General features: G+C 33.8%; 1 protein-coding gene across 1 annotated transcript; it reads left to right on the top strand.

Moving 5' to 3' along the window:
• The first annotated feature begins 3,252 nt into the window (after positions 1–3,252).
• Positions 3,253–6,732, top strand: LOC133314421 (uncharacterized). The gene is made up of 3 exons (XM_061515901.1): positions 3,253–4,116; positions 4,771–5,313; positions 6,622–6,732. Exons 1-3 carry the CDS (start codon positions 3,253–3,255, stop codon positions 6,730–6,732), a joined length of 1,518 nt encoding a protein of 505 aa, XP_061371885.1.
• The last annotated feature ends 6,095 nt before the right edge of the window (positions 6,733–12,827 follow it).

Below are 12,827 nucleotides of genomic sequence, written 5' to 3' on the forward strand. Positions count from 1 at the left end.
CAACAAAACTCATACAATCTGCATTTAAGTCACTTTCAAAAGCAAAATGCTCAAACTAAATAACATATATTTTACCAGATCCAACAAATAAATTCATACTATGTAAATTAAAATAACTACATGAATTCAACAAATACACCATGATGCTTGTAGTAAGTATAACATCTCCCAAAAATCTTTTAATATATTCATATAGACATTCTAACATGCTGAGATGTTGGTTTCTCCTACATAATAAATAAAGTCAGATTTCTTTTAAAATATAATCGAATATAATTAAGTTATAAATAATTGCAATTGATTAAATTTATATCTTTTATTTTTTTTAAAGACATACTTGTTCTATTTTATTTTATTTAAAATAAATAATACAATATAGGCCAGCATGTAGGCTTATAGATCAGGCTTTGAAAAAGTGGGCCTACAGCCTTTTTATTAAACAAGCTTTTTCAAGGTACAAGGCCAGATATACTAGATCAGGTCTAACCTGTCATAAGCCGAGCCGTAGGCCTCTGTAGGCCGGCCCGGTTCAATTTTACCTCTACTCACAAGGTTTAGCAGAATCTAAAGTTAGTCTTGTTCTTGTAATTGTGGGACTGAGGAAATTAAGAGTGCTCACAATTATAATTACGTAATCTTATTTTGGTAGTAGATTTGATTCTTTCATTTATGGATGTGGGCATGCGCTGGGCTACTATGCGAAGAAAAGTAAACTGAAAATATTTTTACAAAATGAAATAATTCTTGCCTAACTTCTAATTTTCAAGTTTCGTTAATTAGAATATATTGTCTACCCATGTGGAAATGCTACTTTTTTGTAAACTTATAATTAAATATATGTTTTGGAGTATGTGTTAAATCTTAGTTGTTAAAAAAAGTGACGATGAATATCTATACTATTATAGAATGACTTGCACAAGAGATGTGAATAAAGTTTGAGACAAGTTATTCTTATATCGATGTAAGAATAAAAACTTTTACATTAAATTTTAATTATTGATTTGCTTGCATCTAATAAATTGCATATCTAATAAATCAAAACCCTTTTAAATATAAATAGAATTAATTGAAAGTGTAGATTACAGGAGTATTAAATGATCATTACCCAAAATATATATATATATATATATATATATATATATATATATATATATATATATATATAAATGAAAGTTATATTTATAAATTTTTTATTTATAAATTAAATTATATATTTTAAAGAATACATATTTAGATATTTATATTTCTAGAAATATATAATTTAATTTATAAACAAAAAATTAGTAAATATAACATTTATCATAGACGTAAATATCATTTATTGAACTCTGTATACGTTATCGTTTGCGGCGTCCTTCCGTGGAGGGAATGGGTTGTTTGCCGCTTCCGAGGCTTAGGAGTTAGGGCCATCTTCAGTTTAAAAGAAAGGACAAATTAACGCAGAAAAATTATTAAAAGAATAATTAAAAGAAATATTAGTCTTTTCATAAAAAAATTTGGGTCTCTCTTTAAGAAGACAAAGAAATTGTGCTGTAATATATTATGTATATAATATTTTAGTGCACTGCAGGTCATCCAATGATATTACTACATTTGGAATAAACTAAAATAAAAGCTTGACAAAGAAATCATATTCAAAATCTACTCACTGGATTTTGATAGATGTTAACTAGATTCACCAAAGTATGCATAGTTGAAATCTGTAATCCAAAAAAAAAAAAAAAATGCGTAGTTGAAATCTCGCATTCTTTATTAAAATTTAAAGTTTTCAATTATGTTATAGATTGTTGTTGGTATTGTTTAGTTTAGTGTTTACTTGTGAAATTCATAATATAGACTCGTTACCCTGATGTTTTCATTTCAAGTAACGTTTTAAATAAAGGAAATAGTTTTCTCATTTTACATGAGAAAATTTTCTCATGCTACACTCACAATACATGAGTATGTCTCATCTTGACTTTTTTGTCTTCTCACCTTTTTGTGGACCCCACTCATATATTGTGAGTGTAACATGAGAAATTTTTTTCATGTAAAATGAGAAAATTAATTCCCTTTAAACAATTGCAATACAAACAGTGCTGATAGTAGTACTGGAAAGTTTTTCTTCCAAAACTTTATTTGTTAAGGTTGTTTAACACTCAACTAGCAGATTTAAACGGCGTTGCTCTAAAGGGTTTTTTATTTTTTATTTTTTTATTTCTATTAGTAATTCTTCAGAGATAGACATTGACTAATTATATTGTGCCCTGTCTTGATAATAGAACATAACCTTTTCACCTTCTACATTTTTAATCAACCGGCGAAAAGGTAGTTCTTAAAGAAATTTCTTATTAATTTGACAAATGAATTGATATTATTGAATTCATATCTTCTTATAAATGAGACTAACAAAGCTTTCATTTAGTTCTGGGACTAAAGGGAACATGATAAAACAGTTTAGTTTCTTATGAGCCATTACATTGTTTGCCTTTCAAAAGATAGAGAGTAAAACAAGATATTAATATTGTTTCATTGATAATTTTGTGATTGTCTTTAGTCTTCAGAAAGTCAAGTTTTGATTAAATTAAATAAATGGTCCTTTTTGCACTTTTAGTATCATCTATACTCTGTTTATCATTTTTCACGAATAAATCTCATCTTTGCCTTGGGGAAGGAAAAATATATAAACTGAACTATTTCGTTTATAAAGCATGTTTTGATATACGAAATAACTTTTTCAAATTACTGAACAAGATTCTTAACTTACCCCATAATATCAACCTAAAATGTATGTTTTGCATATACAATTATACATTTCTTTTGTCCAAAACAACTCCACATGCTTTATTTTATTAAAAAAAGAAAAAAGAAAAAAGAAAAAAAGAAGAGCAAACTGCATTTTTTCCAATATAAATACTACCTCCGCGTGTATGCTAAGTACATGAGTTTTTCTAATAAAAAAGAAAGATACATCTCTAAAAAAAATAAAAAAATAAAGAAAGAGAGAAAGATGCATGATTTAGGCTCAATATATATATTTCCTCTATTTATTTGACTTTTTAAAAACATAATAAAAAGTCCCAATGTTGTTAACTTGATCATAGGAGCATAGGAAATGGCTATTTCCTATAACGAAGGAAAACGTTGATGTCTCTATATAACCAGTTGCTCCGCGCTAGCCATCCAAAGACCAATAGGTAAAACTTTATATAAAAAATCCCTTTCCCTCTTCCATTTTTAAAACCAAACACATCAACTTCCGCAATATTCCAAATGTCTTCTTCTTCTCTTCCCTTTCAATTGTTGCAAACAAATCATCAAAACCCTCCAATTAAGGCATGGAAATCTCTTCTCTTCCCCACCAACAAACCCATTGATCTCCTCTTACTCTTCCTCAAAGCTGGCCTCATCCTCTCTACCTTCTTCCTTGTCTCCCTCCTTTTCTTCCTCTCCCACTCTTATCATCACACACTATTCCAACATTCCCTTCAACTCTCAGTCCCACACGGCTCATATGCATTTAATAAACAAAAATCAACCAATATCTCCCATATTGTGTTTGGTATCGGTAGTTCCGTCGAGACTTGGCAGAACCGCTACCATTACAATGAACTCTGGTGGCAACCTAATGTTACCAGAGGCTTTGTATGGCTGGAACAGGAGATTCCAACTAATCAGTCATGGCCGGAGACCTCAATACCATATAAGGTTTCCGGCAACACATCATCATTCAAATACACATGCCCATTTGGTTCGCGGTCCGTGATTCGAATAACGCGCATTGTGAAGGAGATCTTCGAGATAGGGTTACCAAACGTCAGGTGGTTTGTCATGGGAGATGATGACACAATGTTCTTCACGGAGAACTTGGTTAATGTGCTAGCAAAATATGATCACAATGAGATGTACTATATTGGTGGCAATTCAGAGAGTGTGGAACAGAACTTGATACACTCCTTTGCCATGGCTTATGGTGGCGGCGGATTCGCCGTCAGCTATCCTTTGGCGGCAGAGCTGGTGAAGATTTTAGACAGATGCATTGACCGTTACGCTATATTCTATGGCTCTGATCAAAAGATTCAAGCATGCATAAGTGAGATTGGTGTTCAAGTTACAAAGGAACTTGGTTTTCATCAGGTATAAATATGTGTTTCTCCACTTCAACACAGTGTCATTTCAATGTTTATTATAGTCTTACATAATACTAGGTAATGTTTATGTTCCTCATTTTCCTATTTTGAATGAACTTCTCTTTATTAGTCAAAATGATGTTTAAATTGTAATTTTGGTATATTAATCTGGTAGGAGTTAACTTTTAAAACTACGTAAAAGTTAAAAGAGTCGGTTATACTTATTATCATTTTAGTCTTATCACTCTTACTATTTATTTAGTTATCGTTGATCAATTTAAAATCAATGTTAAAAAAAGAGAAAAAAATTAACTGTTGTTGATTTCAAATTAATTCAACAGTAATAAACAAGTAGTAAGAGTAGTAAAGTGAAAATGGTAGTAAATATAATATTTCCCAAAAGTTAAAACAAAAAATACTATTTAATAGCTAAATTAATGTAGCTATTTATTAAAACATAATTTAGAATTTTTTGGCAATCAAAATGAGAATGAGAATCTGAATTTGAATTTGATGAAAAATCATTTTGATTACATTAAGTTATATTGAATAATCATTTCTAATGCGCCGATAAGATTACAAAGGAATCAAATAAAATTTCACCTCTTGGAATTTTTAAAAAATTACCAAATTTAATTTTCATTCTTGTTTATTATTACAGGTTGATATACGTGGAAACTTGTATGGGTTACTGGCGGCGCACCCGGTTGCGCCACTAGTGTCACTGCACCACCTTGACTACGTGGAGTCAATGTTTCCAAACACGACCCGGGTCGACTCCGTAAAAAAATTGGTATCAGCTTATAAAACGGATCCGGGTCGGACCCTCCAGCAGAGCATATGCTATGACCTGCGGCGGAATTGGTCAGTCTCAGTGTCATGGGGTTACAGTGTGGAGCTGTATTCTACTTTGGTGATGGCGAATGAGCTTGAGACACCGTTTAGGACTTTCAAAACGTGGCGGAGCTGGAGCAACGACCCGTTCACGTTCAACACCCGACCCATGAGTCCCGACCCGTGTGTGAGGCCTCTTGTTTTTTTCCTGGATCGGGTTGAGAATGTGGGTGAGAGGGGACACACCCGATCCGCGTATAAAAGATACGACGACGATTCAAGGGAGAACGTTGAGTGCGTTTTGCCGGCCTTAGATGTTCAATTTGTCAACGTCTCTGCCCCACACTTTAAGCCAGAATTGTGGAAAAAGGTAATTAGAGAAATTTTCAATTTTCTTTCCTATTTGTGTTTGATGCACACAATGCGCCTCTTATGTCTTGAATTATGTGTAATCAATGATTAGTGAACTCGCACTATTTCTTCAATAAAAAAATCTAGGAAACCAGCTTTTTTTATAAAATATGAATGCCGGCACATGAATTTGACTGTGGCGTCAATTATAATTTTTATTAGATTATATAGATGACATGTAATTTTAATTTAGTTAGGTTTCAATTCATAATTTAAAATTGTTTATGAATATGGTTCTCATTTTTGTAAGTTAGATTATGAGAGAATATTATGTAAGTAGTATAATATCTCTAATATTTTTATTATTACATGTAAACATATTTGTAGTGTGTTTCAATCGAGCCACACAAATATAATCTTTCATGTGTTATTTAATATAATAATGTTAATGGTGATGAGGAATAAGAGAAAAAAAATTAGAATAAGAAGTGACAAGATTATTACTATTAAATTTATCCATAAATGATTAGGATCCTAAGACATGTCATGCTAATTAACTCAAGAGATGATCGACTTTTATCAAACAACTCATCCCAAAAGATTTGTATTGTTGTTCTTCCTTTCTCTTTCTATTACACCCCCTCTCTCACACACTCATATAATTTTTTTTGGTAAGCTACACACATAAATATTTTGATAAGAATTAAGTTGGCATACATACAGAAAAATTGTTCAATTTATTCTGTTTGACATGGAATTATGTGTATAGTTTTTCAATTTCAAAAACGCATAACACAAATTTTAAATTTTTAAAGTGTGCATTTTATTTTTTTTTAAATATTAACAAAAAAAATTAGATTTGATCAGTTTTAAGATCAAAATACACTTGAACTTAAATTCAAGGAAAAAAGGTAACAAATTCATGAAAAAATATATAAGTATCATGTAATTCCAACAAGATAAAACTTGTTAATATTTGGTAAAAAAATATGTTTTGAAAAGTTTAAAATTTGTATTTGGAAGAGGTTATATTTACAATATATTTACTCTTACCATCTCTTACAATTATTTTTATGGTTGTTAGATCAAAATTAAATCAACGACTTACACCTAATGTCATTTTATAATCGTTGATTTAATTTTGATCTTATAAAGTAGTTGTAAGAAGTTGTAAGAAAAAATATATTATAAATATAATCTCTTTGTATTTTACATTTTTGAAATTTGACGATTAAACTACACGAAATCTACGATAAATTAGATTTTTTTTTTCTTCTTACTCTTTTTATTTAATATTCTTACTTTTTAAATGTGGATGAATGAGCAGGCGCCACGTAGACAATGCTGCAACGTAATCGAAGGAGGAGATGAAGCGAGCAATGTGGTCCAAATCGAAATCAGAAGTTGTCATCGTTTTGAGAGTGCGACTCCTCCGTAGAATGTTTTTGTAAGAAAATGGAGTAGGCATTGAATTTCGAAAAATCAAGAGCAACGTGGCATTTACGCTCGTACAAAACGACGAGTCGCTTTTGTGCGATTTCATATACTTCAAAGAGAATAGGAACTAACGTAAACCAACCAATTACACTGTAGTCTGATCTCTCGGCCTGTGTTGCTATATAAACTGTTAACATAATTTTTCTTTAATTTTGAATAAGTCATTAAAAGACAATAATTAACCATATTACTTGGGACAAATATGTGTTATTATATATGGTAGTTAGATTTCTTTTAAGCTTTGTTATCTTTGATGAAATTAAATATTTATTAATTGTTGACTTTTATAATAAGAACTCAATTTGATTGTATTATCAATGTAAAAAGTTTTACATTGTCATTCAATACTTTAATAACACATCATTTAATAAATTTTACGCCTAGTATATGTCTATCTTCTTGGCGGCTTATTTTCTATTTAAACTGATTTTATTGGCCCAAAAAATGATAAAATAATAACACTTTTTTTTTTTTAAAGTTTCACACTTTTCTATTTGTATACAATCTCTCTTCAATCATAATCTTGGTAGAATAAGGAAAGTGTCTCTTTTAATATGCAGTCCTTGAAAAATTAGGAAACTATATCTCTTTTTCCCTTGAAGTCTTTCCATAGATCTCCAAACAAGAAACTTTCATTTGCTGATATCTTTATCAAATCTTTTCAAAACCGTACAATTATCACAAATATTTAATAATTAACATCTCTTATCTAGATTATATATATATATATATAGAGGTAAGATCCTATGACACCAGTGTCAAATTTGAAATTTGACACCTCATCTGAGAGCCGTTAGATCATAAAAGATCAATGGTGTCACATGCTTACAAATCAGAGTCGTTGATCTTTTTTGATCTAACGGCTCTCAGATGAGGTGTCAAATTTCAAATTTGACACTGGTGTCAAAGGATCCTACCTCATATATATATATATATATATATATAGGGAGGGTTCTTTTGACTCTAGAGTAAGACTTACTCTCAATCTTAGCCGTTGATGGACGGAAATCAACGGTTGTCATTTGTAGTGTAATTAATAATTAATTAATTAATATAACTTCCTAAATTATAACCGTTGGATGGACGGAAATCAACGGCTAGGATGGGGAGTAAGACTTATAAATTTTACTCTGGAGTCAAATGATCTTTCTCCTATATATATATATATATATATATATATATATATATATATATATATATATATATATGTAATAGTCTTTCCCATAAAACCCAAATTTTCTCCTAAGCTCCCCGTTCCTTTCTTCTTTTTATATATCGCAATTTTTATGTTTTACAATTTCATGCTTAATCTTATTATGGTTTTTTAATGTTGGCTTAAGTTCTACATGATAAAATGATTGAAATTAATCGTGAGTTATAAAACCCACATATTTTATATGGTGGATGACTACCTTAATTGGGGGATTATTAGTCTTTGTGGTTACAACTTAGAGATTATAAGATGCCCTTTTATGCTTTATGGTTACAACATTTAGGGTGTGCATGACAACCATTATGTTTCCTATCACTGTTTCTAAAAAGAAGCAATTTTTTCTATTTCTGTGCATTGCAACAGTTTCTGAGAAAAAATATGTTTGATAACATGTTCTATTTTTATTTCGAGAATAAGAATTGCGTTTGGTAACACAATAAATAGTATAATAAAAAATAATTCCTATTAAGCATAAAAAATTATGGATCATCACTCTCTTTTCCATATGGTGTGGTGATGGTGGCGTGGTGGTGGTAATAGTGGCGATAGCGGCGTGGTGATGGTAGTGGTGGTGATGGCAGTGGCTAAAATGGTGGTGGTGGCAGCATGGTGGTGATGTTATTGGTGGCAGTGGTGGTGATGGCATTGTGGTGGAGGTGACGGCAGTGGTTGCGACGATTATGGTGGTGGTTGGTGATTGGGGTTGTAGTGGTGGCGTGATTATAATGGCGATGACATCATGGTAGTGGTGACGATAGTGGCTGCGGCGATGGTAGTCATGGTGATGGTGGCAATGTCGTGGTGGTGATGGCGATGATGGCGGTGGCGGCATGGTAGTGGTTGCGATGGTGGTGGTGGTGGTTGGTGGCAGTGATGATGGTGGTTATAGTGATGCTAGTGGTGGTGGCGGCGGCGGTGGTGACGGTGGCATAGTGGTAACGATGATGGCGATGGGTGGAGGTTGTGGTGATGGTGGTGGTGACAACGACAACGACAATGGTGGCGATTGTGGTGATGATGGTGGTTACGGTGATGGTAGTGGTGGTTAGGGTTGGCAAAAAGGGTCAACCCGGCTCGACCCGGCCCAACCCGCATTCAACCCGTAAAAATCGGGTCGGGTTAGGGTTGGCTCGAAAAAATAAACGAGCCAGAAAACCCAACCCAGCCCAACCCGAGCCGGGTTAGGGTTGGCTCACGGGTTGGCTCGATAACCAGCTCGCGGGTTGGCTCGGAAAAAAGCTCGCGGGTTGGCTCTAGAAGAAGGAAGAAGATTCTGAAGAAGAGAAAAAATTCTAAGTGTTGAGCGCTAAAACGTTCATCCAGAACGTTTTAGCGCCCTGCTACATAAACAAGCCAAAAGATGCTGGTCTGGAGCGCTAAAACGTCCATCCAGAACGTTTTAGCGCGCTGCTGCACGTCAAAGCCAGAAATATGCAGGTCTTCAGCGTTAAAACATTAAAGCTCAAACGTTTTAGCGCCCTGATGCCGGAAAAGGATTCTGGTCTTCAGCGTTAAAAAGCTCAAACCAAACGTTTTATTTTTTTTAATTTAAAAAAAATACCCAACCCGCGAGCTGGCCCGTTTAACCCGAGGGTTGGCTCGTTTGGGTTAGGGTTGTATCGGGTCGGGTTGTATCGGGTTGGCAGCTCATTTAGGCCAACCCAACCCGACTCATTTAGGACGGGTTGCGAGCCAACCCGACGGGTTGGCTCGTTTTTGCCAACCCTAGTGGTGGTGGCGTTGGTGGTGGCAGTGGTGGTGGTGGTGATGGTGGCATGGTGGTAGTGATGGTGGCGGTGGTCGTATCAGGATGATGATAGTGGTGATGATGATGGTAGTGGTGGTGTGATTGAGATAGACAAGTGTTTCTCATTTTGTGCCCGGGAACAAAAAAACAGAAGTTTTTTATTCTTTTTTTTGTTCCCGAGCACTAAAATTAAAACGGTTCATCCCGAGAACAAAAAAAATAAACTGGTTTTACCAAACAAGTTTTCTATCCATTTATGTTCCCGGTAACAGAAATTAAAAAAAAAAAAGTTATTCCGAGAAGGTTGTCATGCACACCCTTAGCATTCATAAATAATGGTGTATTAAACTGCCTTATAACCCCTTTTATCTTTATTCCCTATATATAGAGATGTATTCTTGTGAATAAAAATGTAGAAGAGAAGAATAAAAATTCCTGAAGAATTAATCTCATGATAATCCATTGTGTTCTTGATATCTCTCTAAATCTTCTTTCGTTTCACTTGTGTTTGAGAACGAGGAGACATATTCCCACGTAGTGGATGCAACTACATTTCGATTTTTAATTAGTCTTGCAATCTTTGAAGGACTCCAGATGAGGCTTATGTATGTTGTCACTACTTACTTATATGGACCATTAGATAACGATACCTATATGAAGGTCCAAAAAGGATTAAAAATGCCTGGAGCATATGAGTCTAAACCTCGAGAGATGATTTCCTTAAAATTAAAAAGATCCTTGTATGGACTAAAACAATATAGAAGAATGATATATAAGTGAATGTCTTAACATGGAAGGATTTAACAATAATCACATTAGTTCATATAGGTTTTCTTGAACATCTTTTTGCATATCATTTTATAAATTCTGTTTCTGGGGCTATAGACCTACACATGGGACAAACTTTATACCATTTTGAAGCCCAATATGTCTACTTTCCACCATTAAAATTTCTAGCCATTTGAAGAATATTTCAATTTTATATGATTTTTGGAACAAGTGACAATGACAATTTGGCATAGTATCTGCTCGCTAACTTGCTCTCTGTTTAACTCAGTGAGCAAACATATGAATTTCTAGAAATAGGTCAAACACTAGCTCTCCTCTCATTTTCTCTCAAACATTCACCTCCCTCTAGATTTTGGCTAAAAAACCACCATTTTCCTCACCTCAATTGTTGTTCCTTGACCCTTGAAGCTTGAAACCACCATATACTGCATTATTCCTCTTACCCGCTTCAATTGGAAACACCTAGAAACCCACCAAGAACAAAACCCCATTTTTGAACATCCATAAGAATGAAGAAAGAAAGGTGATTTTCTCCATTTTTGGAGCTCAATTGTGTTAGTTCTTCAAACCTTTGGGGTATCTAAGGTTAGTTGATAGTTTTCTTTGAATTTCCTTGGAGTTTTAAACATTTGAGGTTCGGGTTTTCAAAGTGTTTTGGGAAAATCCAAAAATGAACATGTGTTTTGTTGATTGATGCTTGAATATATGTTGTTGCATGTAGGATTGTTGTTAGTGGTGGTGATTTTGGAGAAAAACCATCCTTTGGTTGAGGTTCTTCGAATTTCCAACAAGAAATAAACTTGGAACCCATGGAAATTGATGGTTTCTGGAGTTGATAAAAATGTTTTGTATGTTAGTTATGTTGATAATTGAAATATTTAACTTGGACTAAGTTGTGTTGTGATTTTGGTGTGGGATTGGTCCTTGGACTGTTTTGGAACAAAGAGGAAGTCTGAGAACGTAGCTCCAAAGAGGTAAACTCTTGGACCTTGGGGGGTTTTATCCCTTAATGTTCCACCATACTCAATGTGGAGTAATAGTTTGTATGACATGATATGCATTGATGTTGAGATTGGGTGTTATTGCTTGAGTTGAGAATATAAATGTGTTATGCATGACTGCATGATTGGATAGATTTTCTAGCTTGTAGAATTGTTTAATATAAGCATTCTGGGGATGGCTGATGGACCAGAGGTATGACTTGATTTGATAGATACCAACATTTTGGGGATGGCTAATGGACTGGAGGAATGACTTGATTTGATTGATACTAGCATTTTGGAGATGACTGATGGACCAGAGAAATGGCTTGGTTGGTGTTAATACACCTTGAATGGATATATGCTGACTATTATAAGCTTGGTTGCAAAATGTCGTTTTGATACCTGTATGTCATGAACGTGAGCTTAAGGTTGGAGGAGTCTCTAAGGGCCCTGAATTTACTAAGATTGTATCTCACCCCATGTGGGGATTATTTTTCAGGTACACCGAGTGATGCGAATGATGTGGTCCGAGGAAAGATGCTAGTTTAAGCATGATGATGTTGTGATTAGAGATTATGCATGATTAGTGTTTCGTATATGTAATCAACATTTTTATATATGTTAACGACATTATGTATTTTGAGGGCTTGCATTCCTATTATGTAAGATTGGATACCATGTCATATGTAAGGAAATGAGATTATGTATAATTGTTATTTCGTTTGAAAGTATGTAGTAATTGTTGATGTATTGAGTTGATGCTATCTATGTCATGAGAGATATGGTAACATGATGATGGCTTGAGGCCTAATAGACAGGAACATTGGGAGGCTTGTATGTCTGTTATGTATCATGTAATTGGAGAACTTGTATCATTTAAGGTTTCATGCAAGTTAATGTTATTGGTGATGTGTATATCAAAATGAATGATAATGTATGTTGTTAATGGTTTAAATCCTTTATTGGGTATCCATAGATGATGGATTGATGATAGGATTAAACCTTGGTTGGATTGAGATATTACATGAAATGTTATGGTGTTGAATGTTGAATTAGGGGGTATAACCTCTAGGTGGTGTCTTGAACACTTAGAGAGGCTTTGGAGACCAAGTTGCAGCAAGGATGTTGTTAATTTCGTTTCCAAAGCTTGCTCGCTGAAGCGAGCAATCCAATGAGCAGAATATAGGAGAAATGTGACTCTCGGGACATTTACCCCTTCTCCTCATTGACTTGCTCGCTGTACTAAGTAGCTCAGCGAGTTGTAGGCTTGCTCACTGACTTGCTCGCTACAGCGAACGTAGGTC

Source organism: Gastrolobium bilobum, unplaced genomic scaffold (assembly GCF_033153095.1).
Source record: "Gastrolobium bilobum isolate Gb01-03AN ecotype WA unplaced genomic scaffold, APGP_CSIRO_Gbil_v1 utg7070, whole genome shotgun sequence".
NCBI lineage: Eukaryota > Viridiplantae > Streptophyta > Magnoliopsida > Fabales > Fabaceae > Gastrolobium > Gastrolobium bilobum.